Source organism: Mobula hypostoma, chromosome 4 (assembly GCF_963921235.1).
Source record: "Mobula hypostoma chromosome 4, sMobHyp1.1, whole genome shotgun sequence".
NCBI classification, from domain to species: domain Eukaryota; kingdom Metazoa; phylum Chordata; class Chondrichthyes; order Myliobatiformes; family Myliobatidae; genus Mobula; species Mobula hypostoma.
The window spans coordinates 171126169-171144616 of record NC_086100.1 but is presented as its reverse complement, the minus strand read 5'-3'; the positions used below and the strand labels follow the sequence as shown (position 1 = coordinate 171144616).

The following is an 18448-nucleotide window of genomic DNA, read 5'->3' as shown; positions in this document are numbered from 1 at the left end:
TTGGGGAGGGAATTTTTCTCTTATTTTCCACTGTTTTGCTGAGGTTACTTAATGTCACAAGTCTTTTCTATGTTAATTGTGATTTTTCCCACCTCATTTTGAATTTGCTTTTTTTTTTGTTCATGATTGGACCAAGCTTGAAATGAAATCTGAACATGTATGCTCACGGCATTACCTAAATTAAGCATCAGTGAGCAAATTACTGGTAAATAACTCAAAGCAATTACAGGTTTCCCCCGCCATCCGAAGGTAGAGCGTTCCTATGAAACAGTTCGTAAGCCAGAATGTCGTAAAGTGAAGAAGCAATTACCATTTATTTATATGGGGAAAATTTGTGAGCATTCACAGACCCAAAAATAACCTATCAGAGCATGTCAAATAACACATAAAACCTAAAATAACAGTAACATATAGTAAAAGCAGGAATGATATGATAAATACACAGCCTACATAAAGTAGAAATACTTCTCTACAATCATTGCCTGCACTGTTCTCTGTAGCGAAAGTCTGACACAAGCGCTCTCGGCAAAAACACGGCGCAAGCGCTCTGGGCAGAAACTCTCTCTCCAGTAACCTTTAAGCTATGAAGCTGCCAAATCATACCAAATAATGCATAAAAATACACAGCTGATATAAAGTAGAAATAATGTATGTACAGTGTAGTATCACTTACCGGAATTGGGAAGGCGGCGCCGAGCACACTGATGATGGTGTGTTGGGCTAAGTCGTTGGAAGTTGGGTCGGTGCAGGGGTACAGAGGTGGCTGGGGCGCACCCAGCACATCTTTAAGAAAAAAGCCGAAATAAGCAAGCTAATTAATTAGGTGCCGCCCGGCACATAAGTGTCGGCTCAGATCAGAGGCGACGCAATCGGCTCTGATCTGGGCCGACATTTGCGTGCCGGGCGGCACCTAATTAATTAGCTTGTTTATTTCGGCTTTTTTTCTTAAAGATGTGCTGGGTGCGTCCAGGCTACTGCTGCATTCTCCGCGAATCGGTATCTGTCCGCGGCCTGGGCGTTGGGGTGGTGGGACACTGAGGTGTCGTCTGTTTCCATCAGGGCAGACAGGTCATCTTCTTCTATGCCTGCCTGCCTCGATGTCAAAGGTCGAGGTTTGTCGTCTGCTGTGGCTGATATGGAAGGCTTGAAAAACAACAGTATGCTTGACTGCTAGCCTTGCGCATTTTTCTATCATACAGTTCTTTGTAAGCACTCAAACCATCTTGCAAATATGCCCTAAACCGATGTACCCTTTCAAAATTAAAGTTGTACTTTATCATTGCAGCGAAAATCTCATGCAGTTGCTTCACGTTAAGTTCCTGAACAATTTCACTTTCACTACTACATTCGGTTTCAATTGTTATCCTTTCTTCTTCCAATTGCATCAGCTCTTCATCTATCAGTTCTTAGTCATGGGATGCCAAAACCTCTTCAACATCATCTTCGTCAGCTTCCACAAGCTAAACTCACTTTGTCCTTACTTCGTTCATCACAATCGAAACGCTTAATTATGACTAGTTTTACACTAAGTGTAACACCCTTACGAGCTCTTTTAGGCTTTTCCGATACCTTAGAACTCATCTTGCAAACGGCTACTCGCAGGCACGTGTTTAAGCAATACCGGCTAGAATACAGTTCCGAATCCAGGGGAGGAGCAGCTTCTCGGGGCGCGGTGCCTTTTTTCGTAACAGTGAAAACACCTTCTGTTAGCAAAAACAGGTAACTAATGTAGGTCTTTCGTAACACTGAGGTTTCGTAAAGCGAACGTTCGAAAAGCAGGGGACACCTGTACAACATTTGCCTGTTGATTGTCAGTAGGCTTAGGGTGCTAATTGACCAGATTAGAATTGTTCAGCATTTTTCAATGGGATGTACTAATTGTGAGAATCCTAGGAGTTCTGTAAAATCTACTCACCAAAAGAACTCAAATAATTAGTTGAAATCATAATTATTTTAGATTGTATCATAGTCCCTAATAATGAAGGGATGAGAATGTGTTCTTATTTTGTCTCCAGTCATTACTACTAGTTACAATGCACTACACATGCTTCTTGTACACTAAACAGTATTTTGCCATTAGAGACCGCACAGCTGAGTTTATTTTCGCTTAACTTTTTTTTCTGCATTTTACAGTTAAAGCTCGTGAGTGTTGATTAGCTATGGGAGCCATAATTTATTTCTTTGTTCTAACTTTTTCTTTTTCGTCTTGCCCAACTTCAGCATCAGGTTTGAAATAGGAAATTACATTACAATGGTACATTATATAAAATTGATATCTGAGCTTTCTGGTTTCTTGACTTGTTTACTAAGCTTAACAACTTTTATAGTTCTTATTTATATGACTGAAGGTTTTCATTTATGTGGAGGATTACAAATAAGACTGTGAGAAATTGGAACAGAATTCGGCCAATTGAGCCATCGTGTCTGCTTCATCATTCCATCGTGTCTGATTTATTATCCTTTTCAACCCCATTCTCCTGCCTAAGCAAGAACCTGTCAACCGCTGCTTTAAATATACGCAATGACTTGGCCAGCACAGTTGGCTGTGGCAGTGAATTCCACAGATTCACCATCTTCTGGCTAAAGAAATTTTTCCTTGTCTCTTTTCTACTCCTCTCAAAATGTGTGCTAACATTGCATTGGCCTTTCTTATCATCGACTCAACCTGCAAGTTAATCTTTAGTGAATCCTGCATGAGGACTCGCAAGTCCCTTTCACCTCTGATTTTTGAATTTCTCCTCATTTAGAAAATAGTCCATGCCTTTATTCCTTCTACCAAAGTGCATGACCATTTCCCAATGCTGTATTCCATTTGCACCTTCTTTGCCCATTCTCGCAATCTCTAACTCCTGCAAACAGTTTCCTCAACACTACTTGTCCTCCTTTGTATCATCTGCAGACTTGGCCCCAAAGTCATCAATTCCTTCAGCCATATCATTCGCATGAAACTTGAAAAGAAGCAGCACCCAACACCGATCCCTGTGACACCACTAGTCACTAGCAGCCAACTAGAAAAGTCCCCCTGTATTCCTACTTGTTGCCTCCTGCCAGACAGCCAATTTTTTATCCATGCTAGTTTCTTTACTGTAGTACCATGGGCTGTTATCTTGTTAAGCAGCCTCACGTGTGACACCTTGTCAAAGGCCTTCTGAAAGTCCAAATAAACAATATCCTCTGACTCTCCTTTGGCCACCCTGCCTGTTATTTCCCCAAAGAATTCCAAAAGAATTCTCAGGCAAGATTTTCTCTTCAGGAAACCATACTGACTTTGGCCTATTTGTCATGTGTCTCCATATACTCCAAAACCTCATCCTTAAGAATAGACTCCAGCATTTTTCCAACCACTGAAGGCGGCCTAACTGGCCCATAATTTCTTTTGCCTCCCTCCCTTCTTAAAGAGTAGAATGACATTTGCAATTTTTTAGTCCTGCAGAGCAATATCATTATTAATTCCTCCACAAGCTTGTCATCTCCAAACGTTAGCTGAAAGAGTACCAGCAGAGAATCTGGAATGCAGCGATGGGGAAACCTGGTATATTCCACATCGTGATGTTTATCACACCAGAAAAGGGAAGTTTCATGTTGTTTTTGGCTGTGGAGTGAATTTACAGGGAATATCTGTTAATGCTCAGCTTTTACAAGGATCTTACTAGTGCACAGATGGAGTCATAATAAGATTTGGAAAAGAAACAGTGGTGGTTATGGCAGATGTTGAATCAATCTTTCAAGAGGTTAAAGTACCAGCAGAAGATGTAGACCTACTGAGGTTTCTTTGGTGACCTGTTGGTGGATCTTAGATTGATGGTACATGTGTTTGGAGTAACTTCATTACCGAGCTGCGCCAATTTCGCTTTTAGGAAATTTGCAGAAGACAATGAACAATTCACCTGAAAGACGGTGGATATATGTTGCTTCTATGTTGATGACTACCTTGCGTCAGTATCTTCTGAGGAAGAAGCGGTGTCTCTCTATCACGACCTGTAAGAAAGGTCCTCAAATCTACCATGAAGGTACAGAATCTTGATGAAGTGAGTTTTCACACAGTCCTTTGTGAAGTAAAGACCATTATCAATGATTGTGCGATTACTAAGGCATCATCTAATCTAAATGATTTGGAAGCATTAACATGCAACCTTCTGTTGCTTCTGAAGACCTCACCATCCTTACCACCAGGAGTTTTCCAAAAGGAAGCTATTTCTGCTTGTAAATGGAAGCAAGTCTAATCCATGTCCAACTTGTTTTGGAAATGGTGAGTTAAGGATAACTTACCACAGTTACGGGAACTTCCGAAACAGTCAGGTATAGGATGCAATTTCCTCCCAGGAGATGTGCTTATAGTTGACGACACTGCGTCTCAGAACTCATGGATCATGGGAAGAATCATGCAAATCTTTGCGTGCTGAAGAGGATTTGTGTGGCAGGTATGCATCAAGACAAAGACCAAATGTCTGGATCAGCTTATAACCAATAACTGTCTTCTACAGGGGGCAGAGGCTTGAAGAGCTACAGCTCTAAAATCTTCATGATTGTGTCTTGATAGAGATTGGTGATAACAATCATTCTGTACTGAGCTAAGTTCTGGTAACCTCTGGCCGAGATAATTGTTGCATGACTTGTTTGGAAGAAGAAAGAGGACATTTGTATGAATGTCATGTTTCCTATTTTGTTTATAATAGTATGTAGTTGTACTTATTATAGTATAATAATTAAGGGGTTGGATGTAAAGCCATGTATCTATTTTCTATCTGTATTGTACTTTGGTTGTCCAAAGTTGTCAAGCCGAGGAGTAGTAGTGGGGACAAGCTCCCGCTACCTAAAAGTGCACCTCACGGCATGCGCCTCAGATAGCCTCTGACAACCAAGTCCAACTCCTGGCCTTCTCGTGTGGCTTAGCCTCTAAGCCCGGCGGAACTGTTTCTACTTACAGAAGGGGCAAAGTCGGGTCCTGATGCCTTAAAACTTGTGCTTTGGGTAGATGGAGCTCGTCAGCCTGGGAAGGCAGTCCATCTAAGAGAGGGAAAACTCTGATTTCAAACTTCTGCTGCCTTGCAGCCATACCCACTAGTGGGGAAGGCTTCAGGAGTAAACCCTGAGGACAAATCCGGAGTTGGAGTCCCTAAGGCAGTCCGACATTGCCTTCAACCTCATTCTGGCAACTCCTGCGACAACACTGGTGCCAAGCTGTATCGGCCCTTGCCCTTCCCTTGGACGACATCAGTGTTGTGGAGAGGGGAGACTTGCAGCATGGGTAACTGCTGGTCTTCTATACAACCTTGCTCAGGCCTGCGCCCTGGAACTTTCCAGGCGCAGATCTATGGTCTTGCAAGACTAACGGATGCCACCACCACCATTATACTTTGTGTTGCATGTTTATCGTGGGTAGTTAGTCCTATAATCCCTTCAACCAGCTCACAGAACGCACGGAAACTGAAATAGTAGCAAGAATCCTCTCAGAATAAGATGTATTAACCCTAAATATAAGGGGGAATCAATAAAACAATTTTGCAGTTAAAGTAGAAATTAACTGTTTGCAGTCAGCAGGAAAGCATGGCACTGCAGGGTGATGTACAGAAGAATCTGGTTAAATGTTTGGAAAAACATTATTTTATACCAGCAGCATCAAAAATCAGAGGCATATATTTCAAGTAATTAGTTGAAGGATTAGAGAACAGACAAGGAAAATATTGTTTTTCATTTGCAAGGTGATTGGTGGCTGGGATTCTGAAGGGTGGTGTGGATCCATGTAGGTCTGTATCCAGGGAGCTGCTGGAAGGTGAGGTTAGCCCTTGCTCATCTATCTTGAACAGATTAGATGGTTTTCCCATATTCTGTGTTGTAAATATTCTGTCATGCCTAATAATGGGATTATGTTATCTTATGTGTAATATAGTGTAATTTTTATAAGTTTCATCTTTCTATACTGTTAGTGTGTAATAGTTTGAGTAATGTGGATTAATCCTGCGTGTGTGCTTGCTTCAAATGAGCAAAATAAATCTGAAATATTTTTTACATTCATAGTTAACTGAAGAACGTCCAGATGCTTCTGCTGAGGAGATTGAGGAGTTGCTTGAGTCTCAGTGGGCTTTGCTGAGTGATAAACAGCGAGCACGTTACAATACCAAGTTCTCTATAGTTACTCCGGTTACAGAGCACAAATCACCTTCATCAGGTTCAGGTAAGTGTAAGCTATTAGTTGTGACCTGCGCATAAGTTTTTTTTATTCATATGACAGGTGAAGGTTTCAATTTGTTCTTGTTTAAATAAGCATATCCGATTAGATTCAGACTAAAGTGAAATGAAAGCTCAAATGTATGGTATTTCTAAGCCCTTTTGATGAGACAGGTGAATGCTTGCATCAGATGGATGATTAAACTGAGTTAAATTGGAATCCAATCCAGTCAGTTTTCTGATGGCATGTTACAGAGTCATTGAAAACTACAACACAGAAACAGGCCCTTCGGCCTATCTAGTCCATGCCAAACCATTTAAACTGCCTAGTTCCATCGACCTGCACCCAAACCATAGCCCTCCATATCCCTCCCATCCATGTAACTATACAAACTTCTCTTGAAAGTTGAAATAGAAATTGCATTCACCACACTCTCAGCACCCTCTTGAGTGAAGAACTTCCTCTTCCTGTTCCCTTAAACATTTCACCTTTCACCCTTAACCCGTGACCTCTAGTTGTAGACTCTTCCAATCTCAGGGGGAAAAGCCTGCTTGCATTTACTCTTTCTATATCTCTCATGATTTTGTATACCTCTATCAAATCTCCTGAGGTATTTAATGAATACTTTGCTTCAGTATTCACCGAGGGGAAAGGCTACTGTGGCAAGTGAGGGAGGAGATTGCTGAGCCTCTGACCATGATTTTTGTGTCATCAATGGGGATGAGAGAAGTACAGGAGGATTGGAGGGTTGAAAATGTTGTTCCCTTGTTCAAGAAAAGGGGGAGTAGAGATAACCCAGTAAATTATAGTCCAGTGAGTCTGACTTCAGTGATGGGAGAAAGTTGTTGAAAATCCTGAGAAGTAGGATTTATGAGCATTTGGAGAAGCGTAATCTGATTAGGGATAGTCAAAATGGCTTTGTCAAGGGTGGATCATGCCTTACAAGCCTGATTGAATTCTTTGTGGATATAACAAAATACATTGATGAAGGTACAGCAGTGAATGTAGTGCATACGGATTTCATTAAGGCATTTGATAGGTTCCCCATGCAAGGCTCCTCAAAAGTAAGGAGGCATGGGATCCAAGGAGACCTTGCTTTGTGGATCCAGAACTGGCTTGCCCACAGAAGGCAAAAGGTGGTTGTAGATGGTTCGTATTCTGCGTGGAGGTCAGTGACCAGTGGTGTTCCACAAGGATCTGTTCTGGGATCCCTCCTCTTTGTGATTTTTTTTATATATATAACTGACCTGAATGAGGATTAGAAGGGTGGGTTAGTAAGTTTGCTGATGACACAAAGATTGAGGGTGTTGTCAGGTGATGTTACAGCGGGATATTGATAGGATGCAGAACTGGGCTGAGAAGTAGCAGATGGACTTTCAACCCAGATAAGTGTGAAGTGGTCAAATTTGAGGACAGAATATAATATTAATGGTCAGACTCTCGGTCAGGCCCTACTTGGAGATCTGTTCTGGTTACTTCACTACTGGAAGGATGTGGATACTATAGAGAGAGTGCAGAGGAGATTTACAAAGATGTTGCCTGGATTGGAGAGCATACTTCATGAGAATAGGTTGAGTGAACTTGGCCTTTTCTCCTTGAGCATGAAAGGTGACCTGATAGAGGTGTATAAGATCGTGCATTGATCGTGTGGATAGGCAGAGGCTTTTTCCCATGGGTAAAATGGCTAACACGTGGGGGCAAATTTTAAGGTGCTTGGAAATGGGTACCGGGGGATGTGGGGTGAGTTTTTCAATCCAAGAGTGGTGGGTGCGTGGAATCGGATACAATAGGATCTTTTAAGAGCTTCTTAGATAGGTACATGGAGCTTAGAAAAATAGTGGGCTGTACATTGAGAAAATTCTAGGCAGCTTTTAGAATAGGTTACCTGGTCGGCACAACATGGTGGGCTGAAGGGCCTGTAATGTGCTGTAGATTTCTATGTTCTATGCTCTCTTCTCAATCTACATTCTGGGGATTAATCATAACGCGTTCAACCTTTCCCTATAGCTCTGGTCCTCAAGTGCCAGCAATATCTTTGTAAATTTTCTCTGTACTTTTTCAATCTTACTTGCATCTTTTACTGTAGGTAGGTGACCAAAACTGGGCACAATACTCCAAATTAGGCCTCACCAACATCTTATACAAATTCAACATAACATCCCAACCCTTGTACTCAGTACTTTGATCAAAATACTTTGAATTGGCCAGTGTGCCCAAAGCTTTCTTTATGACACTATCTATATGTGATGCCATTTTCAATGAACTATGGACCTGTATTCCCTGATCCCTTCCAGTGCCCGACCGCTCACTGTGAAGACTACCCTGGTTGATTCTTCCAGAGTGCAACACCTCACCTGTTTCCATTAAATTGCATCTGCCATTTTTCAGCCTATTTATTTGTTTGTTTGTTTATTTTTCCCTCCCCCTCTCCCCGCCCCCCCCCCCCGAAAACTGGTCCAGATCCCACTGCAAGCTTTGCTTATCCAGTTAACCAGATAATCATCCAGATCGTTCATATAGATGACAAACAACAGACCCGGTGTCAATCCCTGCAGCCTCCAGTCAGAAAGGCAACCATCTACTACCACTCCCTGGCTTCTCCCACGAAGCCAGTGTCTAATCCAGTTTACTACCTCATCTTTAATGCTAGTCAACTGAACCTTCTTGACCAACTCCCCCATGCAGGACCTTGCCTTGCTGCAATCCAAGTGGACAACATCCACTGACTTGCCTTCATCAACTTCCCTGGTAACATTCTCCAAAAACGCTAAGATTAGTTAGACATGATCTATCACGCACAAGGTCATTCTGACTGTCCCTAATCAATCTGTCTATCCAAATACACATTCAGTCCCTTAGAATACTTTCCAGTAACTTTCTCAATACTGATGTCAGGCTCACTGGCTTATAATTTCCCAGTATATCCATAGAACCTTTCTTAAACAGCAGAACGACATTAGGAATCTCCAGTACTGGGCTGGCTGGTGGCGCAACGACATCAGTGCTGACCCGGGAGCGGATGTTCCCGAGTTGGAAACTAGTCGGGTCCGCCCCCGAGTACACTTTCCATCCATGCCAGGTTGAGTGTCGAAATCGCAACGTGACCTCATAAAACAAAGGGAAAATACTGCGCAAAATGTCTGTGTTGGGAGTGGGGTGCCAGTCAGTCAGTTAGTCAGTCTGTCCCTGTCCCCCATCCCCCTGCAATAGTAGCAAAAATCTGAACCCCCTCCCCCACCTTCTACACCAGCTTCTTAGCCACCTGTTAAGCTGTATTATCTGCTTATTTCTGGCCACACTAACACGGTACAGGTAGCAGTCCTGAGACAACAACCCTGGAGGTCCTGTCTTTTAACTTCGCACACACCTCCCTGAATTGACTTTGTAGAACCTCATCCCTATTGGTACCTATATGGACCACGACCTATGGCTGCTCACCCTCGCACTTAAGAATGCTGAGGTCTCAATCCGAGATGTTTTGGACTCTGGTACCCGGGAAGCAGCATACCATCTGGAATCTCATTCTCATCCATAGAGCCTCCTTTCTAACTAACCAATCTTGTATCACCATAGCTTGTCTCTTCTCCCCCCTTCCCTTCTGAGCCACAGAGCCAGACTCAGTGCCAGAGGCCTAACTGTTCTGACTTTCCTCTGCTAGGTCATCCACACCACCCCCTGCACCCCACCACTGCCACCAACAGTACTCAACCTGTTGTTGAGGAAGATGACCACAAGGCTGCTCTGTCCTGGCTGTTTAATCCCGTTCACCCTCCTGAGAGTCACCCAGTCAACTGTCCTGCAACTTGGATGTAACTACCCCTCTATGACTCTATCACCCATTCAGCCCCCCTGAATGATCCAGAGTGTTAGAAGCTGGAGCCAGATGCACTTCTTGCAGTTGAAGTCGACAGGGTTTCTGGAGGTCTCCCTGCCTTCCCACATCCCACAAGAGGAGCATTAAACTATCGTGCCTGGCATCCCTACTACTCTAACTGTGCAATTATAAAGAAGGAAGCAATAAATAAACTGAAAAAAAATCTATCCACATAAGCCTCTTCTCACTGAAGCCTCAAACCCCCACTGATCTACTCCCAATAAAGGCCACTCCATTTGCCCCTGCCTTATTTTAATTTGTACTTGGTCATGAATCCAAATCTCTGATACGCTGCCATTCAAATAATTTATGTTAAAATTGTTCCCATTTGCGACATGGAATACAATTCTATATTAAGCAAATGCAGTATTCTAGATCCTTTTTTTATTGCATTACAGTTGTAAATTACTGGTGAATCCTCATTTCAAATATTCTTGCATCTAGTCAGTTTAAATTATTTTTATTACCAATAAAACTTTTATTTCTTACACTAAAATGATCAAATACAAGAAAGATACAAGAAGATCTTAATTATTATTTTACTAATCTATTAACAATAGCAAACTAGCTAACAAAGCATTAATTCCTAATGTTCATTCACACATTTTTGGTTCTGTTGTCTTCATTGTGCTTCCAATAGGTTTTTCAACAGGATCACCTGGGCCCACTAGACGCAGGGTTCTACAGGACTCTCCAAAAAGAACAACTAGATCTAGTGGTAGGTCAAAGGAAATCTTTTTTCTAATTTTTTTTTATTTGTATTTGCCAACTGTATGAAATCAAAGTTTGAAAAAAAAGAACAAATTAAATACAGGTGTTCCCTGCTTTCCAAACGTTCTCTTTACGACGTTTCGCTTTCACAAAAAAAGACGCTCGCTTTAAACTTGTGTTTACCCTGAAAAAGACTACCATGACCATGAAGCCTTGGGCAGGCAGGTGTGTTCACGTGCATGTACATGCTGATTTTTTTTCGACAAATCGATTTTGGCTCAAACTTCCCGATTCTGTTAAGTGAAACTACACTGTACATATATTATTTCTACTTCATATAGGCTGTGTATTTATCATATCATTCCTGCTTTTACTATATGTTAGTGTTATTTTAGGTTTTATGTGCTATTTAGTATGATTTGGTAGGTTATTTTTTGGGTCTGGGAGCACTCAAAAAATTTTCCCATATAAATCAATGGTAATTGCTTCTTCGCTTTACGCCATTTCGGCTTACAAACGGTTTCATAGGAATGCTCTACATTCGGATAGCGGGGGAAACCTGTGTTACATTTCACTATGCTTACCAATGTATTTCCTGGTTTAGTTAAGGGGAGACCTTGTCTGATAAATCTATTAGAATTATTTGAGGTCAGTCAGTCCGGATTGAAAGCAGCATCTCTAACACCACCACACTGAGCATGGGGGCCCCCCAGGGCTCTGTGCTCAGTCCACTGCTGTTCACTCTGCTGACCCACGACTGTGCAGCAGTACACAGCTTGAATTACATCATCAAGTTCGCCGATGACACAACCATAGTGGGTCTTATCTGCAAGAATGACGAGTCAGCATACAGAGAAGAGGTGCAGTAGCTAACGGACTGGTGCAGAGTCAACAACGTGTATCTGAATGTGAACAAAACAAAAAAGATGGTTGTTGACTTCAGGAGAGCATGGAGCGACTACTCTTCGCTGAACATCGACAGCTCCTCTGTAGAGATCATTAAGAGCACCAAATTTCTTGGTGTTCACCTGGCAGAGAATCTCACCTGGTCCCTCAACACCAGCTCCTTAGCCAAGAAAGCCAAGCAGCGTCTCTACTTTCTGCGAAGGCTGAGAAAAGTCTATCTTCCATGCCCCCCGCCCCCCCCCCCATCCTCACATTCTACAGAGGATGTATCGAGAGTATCCTGAGCAGCTGCATTACTGCCTGGTTCGGAAATTGCACCGTCTCGGATCACAAGACCCTACAGCGGATAGTGAGGTTAGCTGAAGGGATCATCTGGGTCTCTCCTCCCGCCATTACAGGCATTTACGCCACACGCTGCATCTGCAAAGCTAACAGCATTGTGAAGGACCCCACGCACCCCTCATACAAACTCTTCTCCCTCCTGCCATCTGGCAAAACACACACACACACACACTGCAATTTTTGCTAATTTTTCTCAATTCCTGCTAAAACGTTGTTTACGTTTACATTTACATCATACATCATTTATTATTATATTATAATTTGTCCTTTACTGTGCCTATTGTCTTGTTTATTAATTATTGTACTGTCTTGCACTGTTTTGTGCACTTTATGTAGTCTGGTGTAGGTCTGAAGTCCAATGTAGTTTTGTGTTTCACGAAGTCCGGTGTAGCTTTGTGTTGTTTCATGTAGCACCATGATCCTGGAGGGACGTTGTCTCATTTTTACTGTGTGCTGTACCAGCAGTTATGGTTGAAATGACAATAAAAGCGACTTGACTTGAGGTGGTAACAAGCAGGTTAGACAAAACAGGGTCAAGTGGATGTTATTAACTTGGACTTTCAGAAGACCTTTGACAAGGTGCATCTCATGAAGCTCCTAAACAAAAAAAAGTCTTATGGTGTTAAAAACAAGGCACTGCTATAAATAGAAGATTGACTGGCAGAAGTCAGAGAATGGGAATAAAGGGGTCCTTTTCAGGATGGCTGCCAGTGTCTGGTGGAGTTCCACAGGGGCAGCTGTCCAATACAAGCCTGATCTCTGTTCCCTTAAGCCCAAAGATCATGGGTGATAGCTTTAACCATTCATTCAAGACTTTGTTGTACTAATGGGCCTTGTTCATCTCTCTGAAATCAATTCAATCTTCTTGGATCATCCTACAATGCAAAAACAGCCATTGTTTCTAGAGATTTCCTGAACCCCTTTAACCTAGTTCTTCTGTTCTTTCCTCCAATACAAAATTTAAGTAATAGATGCCATGAGCAGCTTTCTCTGCCACCTTCCTTTGCCCTCCAGCCCACTGAACCAAAATATTTCCCTTATTTCTAAATTTGAATCTTTCTTTAGTTTCCTTCCTATCTCACCTCAGTGGCTGTTCTTTCAACTGCTTGTGTGCCAAAAGCTCTTGAAGTTCCCTAAGAAGGCAGAATGGTTTGCAGTATCCTCCATTCAAGATGCTCTTTGAAATCATTTCTTCAATGATTCTTTTATTGAACAATGATGTTGCTTTTGCTGTTTTACTAATTATTGTGACTTTTCTAGATCTAAAGAATGCTGAAAGTAAGAACTAATGGTGCCACCTCTTGTAGAATTCTTGGGTACAGTCTGTCAAGTTCAGGGAATTTGTTAGTTTGTCCAGAAGTATTAAGTCTTCATATAAGCATACATTGTTGCTGTCCTTGGCAGTTACTGACAATAATTGCTTTTGATTTATTCACTTGGATTTAATTCAACGTGGATTTTTAACCAGTCAGTAATTTTGGCTTGCAGACTTTTCATTCTAAACTATGGCTCCTTTTGGAAAGAATGATTGACGAGGCTTGAACTGGACACAAGATTTTTAAATATATAACTGCTGTATCTGAGGGAGCAACACTTAAGTGTAGATGTGAGTTTTAATGTGTCACACTTTTATAGCTACATTTGTACAGATTTGTAAATTACAGATAGCCGTTGTGGCTCCAGAAATAAAAAATAACTTTAAAATGCTTGTAGACAATAGAACAAATTTAAAATTTGTATGGTACTGAATTACATACTCAGGATAGTTCAAAGCTCTTCACAACCTAAATTTGTTGAGTTCTAAAGGTGTATGCATCAACCATTTCGTGAGGCAACACAAACAACCACTAACATGATGACTTTTTGTCCTCTTTTTATCAGTTAAGTCAGAGAGCAATGTACTAACAGGAGAAATGAATTCTCTCAGATTATAACCATGGGTTGCTTTTATATTCACTTAGTTTGGCAGGCTTCAATTAAATGCCATCTGCAAGTTGGTAACTGAGGCTGCAGAACTTCCTCAAAATTGCATAGATTGGTAGTCTTGATTAAGTACTTAAATCCTGGAGATGGGCTTGAAGTCAATATTTTCCAGTCTAGACAAAATTGGTAAAAGCTGTGCCAAGCTGATAACTGTACATTATTTCTCTATACAGTGACCTCAGAATCAACTAGACAAAGAAGGATATCCAGAAAAGTAATAGATTACAGAGAGGACTCCCCAGAGCGGATCAGCACCAGTAAGAGATTAAAGCGAAGCTATCATGAGGATGAAAAGGTGCTTATTGTATTGCATGTGAAATTCTAAATGCTGTGCACCGTGTGGGCTGACCCCCTTGCCATCTCCTATACCCTCTCAGTATGGACACACTTGTATCAATGTTTTTTCCAATTCCACTGAGAAAGAAACATACTTCATCCTGGTAAAATCTATCTTATCACATTTAAAATTTTTACCCCGATTCATTTTTGTGTTTTTTCAAAATCCAACTAACTGCTGTTGCTGCTCCTGCCAAGCCACACACACACACACACACACACACCAGATTATTCATTGAAGGGCACGTGAACTGTCCATTTCCCTTCTAATTGACGTCGCCTGACCTGAGTGTTGCTCCAGATTTTCAGCACCCTTGTAGTCCATTTTCAGGACTGTCCTGAAGAAGGGTCTAAGCCCAAAACATAAACTGTTTAGTCGTTTCTATAGATGATGCACGATCTGCTGAGTTCCGCCAGAAATTTGTGTGTTGCTTATAATTACCAAGCCTGGTTTTACAACCTGTTGTGTCCATTTCTGAGGTTGGCAGCAATATTACTAATAAATGCTTGTAAGAATGATTCAAACAATAGAATAAATGTACTCAGAACATCTTCATGACATTTCGTCCTGCTTCTGCTGAGAAATATAATAGGTCTTTTGTATGGCTGATGATTTTTTTATGTATTAGATATTTTAATATATGTTAAGTAATTAGTACTGACATTTAATTTGTGATTTCAAAGTATGATTTCAGTAAAACCGATCAGGCAGAAGCAAGTGGAAGTGATGGTATTGAGACTGGAGAAACATTGCCCACTTATACCAACACATCCCAAAGCAGTCAATCAGGTAAAAATTAGTAAAAATGCATGATTTATTTAACACAGTTTAAACTATTAAGAGAAGCTGAAAATGAATTTAAGCTCAGTCTCTCGTTATTTCCTCCCCATAGAAATAAGCAAACTCTCTGATGCGTGTAAACCACTGAAAAAACGAAGCAGAGCATCAACTGCTGAGACTCTGGTGCCAGCTGTCAGCAAGAATCCATCTCCTCTAACTGTATTAACAGAAAATGAGGTAAATTTAAAAGGGGTAGCAAGTTATGCAACCTACATGGAAAAGGATAAATGTATGTTATGATTCGAGCTTGGAATTTAGGATAGAAGAATCAATGAGATACTACCACAATTTCAAACCTTCAACATAGACCTATTGGTATTGGCTGTCCTGGGTATGACTCTAAACTGCAACCGGTGATGAGGCTCTGATTGGGGACTTTCAGAGCTTTGGGGAAAGTGGAGTTACCCTTAGTCATTCATTGCTCCCAGGGCAATTACAAAAAATAAGAGACATCTTGGGAATCAAAGTTGGCGGTGAAAACATCATTAATTTCAGATATGCGGATGACACTGTGTTAATTGCAAGTACGGAGGAAGAACTACGAAACAATTGATATAGTTGTTGAAGAAAGTGCAAAAATGGGTCCATCTATCAATTGCAAAAAGACAGAATATATGATGATATCCAAAAAGAAGGAGAACCCTATCTGCAGGCTGAAAATAAACGGGGAAGACATAAAACAAGTACAGAACTTTTGCTACTTAGGAAGCTGGGTGATATCAGATGGCAGGTGCGACATGGACATCAAAAGAAGAATTGGGATGGCAAATGAGAATGAAGAGTATACTGACCAGCACTAAACTAGGCATGATAATCTGCCTCAGAGTATTGAAATGTTACGTTTATCCAGTTATGTTATATGGATCAGAATGTTGGACAGTATCTAGTACCATGAGGAAATGAATTGAAGCCTCAGAGATGTGGTTTTTGAGGAGGATGCAAAGAATATCATGGACGAAACGAATATCTAACGAGGATGTCATGAACAGAGCAAGCACAAAAAGAGAAAAGGCAAAGTAACTTCATTGGACATGTGATTAGGAAAGAGGAGTTAGAATGCACGGTAATTATGGGAAAGATTGAAGGGAAGAAAGCAAAAGGAAGGCAAAGACAAATGATGATGGAGACAGCAGCCAGAGAACTGGAAATGAATACCAATGAATTGATCCACTTGACCTGAAACAGGAGTGTGTGAGCCATGGCAGTCAAAGCTCAAACTGGGCATGGCACCTGATGATGATTGGTATTGGATTGCTGCCATTGGTTTATGATGGATGTTACAAGACAAGTTGTTGATGTGCTAATTGGCGATGTATTTCATCCACAGTGCATTTGTTGTGTATGTTTTGGGTTGAGGGGATATTACTGTTTTATGTTCAGTGCCAATTAAACCATGCTCTCTCTGATTTGGCATAGATCTGCAACCCTCTGGGGGGGGAAGTACTGTATTGTCACATTTATGACCTTTGCTTTGTAACTTAGTGGAAGGGTTTGAAGATTAGTAGTTGCTGAGATATTCACTTTCTGACCTATTGTTGCATCTAATATTTATTCAGTTAAATAAATTGAGTTTCTAGTCAGTAAGAACCCTAAGATGTGGGGAATTCAGCAGTGATAATAAATTTTATGGGGATTTGCATTGACTGTCTTGTTAAATATGTTCATTGAGTGGCACTAATTCTAATTGCACTTATCTGTTTTGCCTCAATGTTTATGTCTTGCTGTTTCAATTCCTTTTTGATTCTGAGTAGAAGAGAACTCCGCCATTGGGGTACATCCCACATTTTCCATTATGATAGTGGAAAGGTCATTGCAAAGGCCTGGAGCTGATATGATTGACCTTGTACAACATGATAGTATTCATGCCAAATATTCTATTGGAAGATTCTGTGTATATGTTATCTCTTTTTTAATTTTAAGTACGCCTCCTTGATGCTGTACTCAATCAGATACTGTATTGATGTCACCTCAGAATTCAGCAAGGTTCTAATGAATGTTGAAATTTAAAGGCCCTGGTGAAACTCGGAAAGCTAGTTTTCATTGAGGAAATTGTGTATAATAACATAGGTTGTGGCAGCTGTTTCTTTAGTGAATGAGAGTAGGTATATCAGTCACTAACTATGTTTGATTAATCCAATTACAGCAGGGGAGATATTTAAGGTATTACATCCAAATGGCCTGAGGAATATTGATTATTAGGATAAACAGCTTCTGTCTTTAATTTTCACACATTTGCAATTTGCAGATTCACAGTTTCCATCTATTGCAGGCTTGAAACCTGTCTATTCCCATTGTTTGTTTCTGTTGTGTTAGAACTGAGTTACTTGAATCTCATTATTGACAACACTTATGAATATTCCATTTTTAGTTCCTGGTTAGTTGTAATCAATCATCTGTTCTTAGACAATCCTTCAATAATACAAAAACTAAGTACTACAGATGGTGGAAATCTGAAACAAGAAACAAATGTTTCAAGTAGCATTTGTGGATACTGAAACAATTTATATTTAGGTTGACGACCTTTCAGTGTACTGTTGAACATTTGAAAGCACAAAAATGACTTTAGTTAAGGCAAGGACAAAGTAAATTTGTCAAAAGTCAGTGTGTATTCAATTGTTAAATTATTTTTAAGGAAATGGAATTTGTTTTCTTAATTTTTAAAGAGCATCCAAGACCAATTGTACCAGTCCAAATCCTCATCACCATTGACCCAGCACACTTTTAATGCTTCAGTTGTTTTCTTTTGCAGAAAGCTGAAGACTGTACCTTTTTAAAATTACTACATTGTTAATCTTAATAACATCTTTTGAAGATCCAATTTTTCTGGTATTTTCTCGTCCCATGCGCTGTCTCTGAGGAGTAGGTCAAATAAGTAGTTTACCTGCAGAACTACTTTGTATCATTGAAACTTTTGTGGGTATTATGCAAGGCTGTGATAATAAATACTTCTGTTGCAGAAAATGTATTATTATCACTCGCTTCTCGTTCTCCATATTCGGTAAAGCATATAATCTTTGAGTACACTTTTATGTCAGCAGGCTTTTGACACCGTTTTACTCTTGTAGTTTTAAAACATTTAAACTTTACTACACCCAAATACAAGTTTCAAAAACAAGAAAATCTGCAGATGCTGGAAATCAAAGTAATACACTCAAAATGTTGGAGGAACTCAGCAGGCCAGGCAGCATCTAATGAAACCAGTAAACAGTTTATGTTTCAGTCCTAATGAAGGTCTCAGCCCAAAACATTGACAGTTAACTCTCTTCCATGGATGCTGCCGAGTCTG

The 18448-nt window shown here is 40.7% G+C and overlaps 1 protein-coding gene across 2 annotated transcripts in view; it reads left to right on the top strand.

Annotated features, from left to right (window-relative positions):
- The window catches only part of nsd2 (nuclear receptor binding SET domain protein 2), a 105607-nt gene that overhangs the window by 43333 nt on the left and 43826 nt on the right, over positions 1-18448 (top strand). For both annotated transcript variants that reach the window (XM_063047000.1, XM_063046999.1), the window contains exons 6-10: positions 6019-6175; positions 10684-10761; positions 14159-14280; positions 15006-15111; positions 15215-15339. In XM_063047000.1, coding sequence (XP_062903070.1) covers positions 6019-6175; positions 10684-10761; positions 14159-14280; positions 15006-15111; positions 15215-15339 — 588 coding nt within the window. The remainder of the gene's footprint in view (positions 1-6018; positions 6176-10683; positions 10762-14158; positions 14281-15005; positions 15112-15214; positions 15340-18448) is intronic.